Raw genomic sequence first — 3,019 nt, 5'->3', positions numbered from 1 at the left:
TAGCCTTCACTAACTTATTTCTCTCAACATGTAAGCATGGCACCTCATCATGCAACGTGCATGGGAATGGATAACCTCAACATGCAATCTAGATTCGGTCGTTGGTATCTTCATACCTAGTTCAATCTCGTTACCGGCAAGTCTCTTTACTCGTTCCATAATGCATCATCCCGTAACTAACTCATTAGTCACATTGCTTGCAAGGCTTATTATGATGTGCATTACTGAGAGGGCCCAGAGATACCTCTCCGATACTCGGAGTGACAAATCCTAATCTCGATCTATGCCAACCCAACAAACACCTTCGGAGATACCTGTAGAGCATCTTTATAATCACCCAGTTACCTTGTGACATTTGATAGCACACAAGGCATTCCACCGGTATCCGGGAGTTGCATAATCTCATAGTCAAAGGAATCTGTATATGACATGAAGAAAGCTATAGCAATAAAACTGAACGATCATTATGCTAAGCTAAGGGATGGGTCTTGTCCATCACATCATTCTCCTAATGATGTGATCCCGTTCATCAACTGACAACACATGTCTATGGTTTGGAAACTTAACCATCTTTGATTAACGAGCTAGTCTAGTATAGGCTAGCTTTACTAGACATGAGCCATACCTACAATTTCCAGTAATTATTTTTTCTTTCTCGAGACATCCGGCAGCAGTAGTTCAAGTCCCAACATACAACAGCGAATAAATAAATAGAACTACATGTTCGTTCGGAAGAGATCTAAAATTTGTGTTAGCTCAGCATATACAAACCAACAAGGTCGCTGAAATGGAAAGCAAAGCAGTAATGGATATCTATGATAACCCAAATACCAGCTATGATGGGCAGGGCTAAATAAGAATAGAAACAAGAAAGCACTTGCACGCATGTTACCAAAATCTCCTAATTAGAGAAGTGTAACCAAAATATCACTTCATGACCTTGTCCATCAACAATGGCACCAAAGAGCAGTGAGCCCAGGCCTCATAATAATAGTCTAATTCATTGGAATTCAAAATCTAGGCCACTGGATAAGCTTCAAACGATTATGATACAGTACAAATTAACACTTTTCTATTGAGTAATGTGACTTTGCTGATTTACCTTCCCAATAGGGTAAGCAATAGGATAGGCAATGAACATGACGATGCGTACGAGCCAAACAAAGCTAGCACCCACTGCCAGCCCATACCTGGTACATATTGCTTGAGGTACAACCTGATTGTCGAAATGTGATGATCAATCAGATAATCTGTGGGCCGGTAACAGAAATATAAATGCTTGGACATAAGATGCATTACCTCCCCAAAGGCAAGAACAAATGTCACTGACAATATAATTGCAAGAACAGGATTGAAAATCCTGTCAAGGAATATAGGGAGAGCCTGAAAAGGCCGCAAAGAAGTAAGCAGAAGAGCCACTGATTAAAACAAAAAACACGAGAGAAGAATGGATTCTCTGTCTACAAACAGCTCAACAATTCAGAAATGAAGTACGGGGAAAAAATGGACATGTGCCAACTAAACTAGGAGAAAGTACCACGCATGAGGTGGGGAAAAGTTAGCAAATATTGATGTTGAAGATCCTTAGTGCATAGCTGACCAAATATACCCACAGGACAAGCGAAGATACTGACATGAATGTTATGAAATAACTTAGCAGTTAGCACTGTGATTATTGAATTCTAGGAGTTTAATTGTCAGCTCATAGCCTCATACTATCCAGTTTACAATATCAGTCCTCTCTCATGCAAAATATTGGCATTGCATGTTGTCCAGCTTGACATGATTAAGAAATTCAGACAAGTGTCATATTAGCAACTTAATCACAAGTAACAAACAGAACATATGCTCTGTTAACTCAATGAGTAAATTTTATAGCATAACAATCCTAATAGAACTCTACAAGAAAATCCTCTTGCTTCAAAAACTAGAATGAGGGGCTCGGTAATATGTTAATTAATTTAACTATGACATAATTCATGTGTACTTGGGGATCTGGGGTATTTTAAAATGGTTGCACACAAAATTTTGGAATTCAGTTTCTTAAATCTAATTAGCAACACAACCCTGTCAAAGGAAGAAGAAAAAGAAAGTAACAGCTGAAGAAACATTATTATCATTCCGTGTCCTCATTCTCAGCATAGCCTTCTCATGTATTTAATAAACCATTTTCAAACTTCAGCTACTCCTTTAGGTTTTCCACCTCCGACAGTATGAACTTCCAATGTATGATCTCAGACACTTGACACATGACACCAACATGTTGTTGACCCTTTTAACTAGGACTACTGTTGAAACCAAAAAAAGGAACTAACTACACAGGGCAGTTTCAACTCATAAATGGCTTCTAGAGTAGGGAACACTTGATAGTATTTCATTACAAAAGCTTGATATCAATCTTTCAGAGTAGTAAAACTAAAGAAACCACAACAAAACACAGACCACATCCTGGCTTCACTACAGAAGTAGTGAGCTAAGCTTGAGAATCAAATAGAGAAGTAAACGCTGCCGATCCGACAACCATCTTATCATAGATAACACGAAAGTTATTTTACCTGGCATAAGACCAAGAGGTGATGCATGATAGAAGAGCACTCCTCAACGCTAGCATTATCTGAGGACCTACTTTGAGTTAATATAATTAGTTTTCAAATGTAAATGATGAAGTAGTTCTGAAGTAGATAGTTGAGCTTACTCTTCAATAGCAGTCTGCTCTTTGCCAGATGGCTGGGCACTGAAGATAGATGCGAGACATCTGAATAAGGGAATCCTCCATTTGAGCATAAGTTGGTCACTTCTGTAGGCTCCTCTTTCAGAGATCGCTTTATCTTCCAAGTAAGATGCGTTGCTGCAGTTCTTTAGCAACTTATTAAGAACCCGTGCAATTCCCATTTTCCATAGCAATACCTGAATAAAGAGAAAATGAGAGAGGAATAGAGAAACAATATACACAGGTCATGAATAATAAAGAACCTCTCACCTTGCCATTTGGATGTTCTGAAAATTTTGCAATGAACTT

General features: G+C 38.5%; 1 protein-coding gene across 1 annotated transcript; it reads right to left on the bottom strand.

Annotated features, from left to right (window-relative positions):
- Nucleotides 1-888: 888 nt before the first annotated feature.
- Nucleotides 889-3,012, bottom strand: LOC123176082 (putative DUF21 domain-containing protein At1g03270). Its single transcript, XM_044590471.1, has 5 exons — nt 2,981-3,012; nt 2,696-2,907; nt 2,556-2,622; nt 1,300-1,383; nt 889-1,216 (listed from the first exon to the last, which is right to left on the bottom strand). The coding sequence occupies exons 2-5, from the start codon at nt 2,890-2,892 to the stop codon at nt 1,073-1,075; spliced, it is 492 nt and encodes a 163-aa protein (XP_044446406.1). The 5' UTR covers nt 2,893-2,907; nt 2,981-3,012; the 3' UTR covers nt 889-1,072.
- Nucleotides 3,013-3,019: the final 7 nt, after the last annotated feature.

Source organism: Triticum aestivum, unplaced genomic scaffold (genome assembly GCF_018294505.1).
Source record: "Triticum aestivum cultivar Chinese Spring unplaced genomic scaffold, IWGSC CS RefSeq v2.1 scaffold92288, whole genome shotgun sequence".
Taxonomy (NCBI): domain Eukaryota; kingdom Viridiplantae; phylum Streptophyta; class Magnoliopsida; order Poales; family Poaceae; genus Triticum; species Triticum aestivum.
The sequence above is the reverse complement of the archived record's forward strand: the minus strand, read 5'-3'. Positions and strand labels throughout refer to the sequence as shown.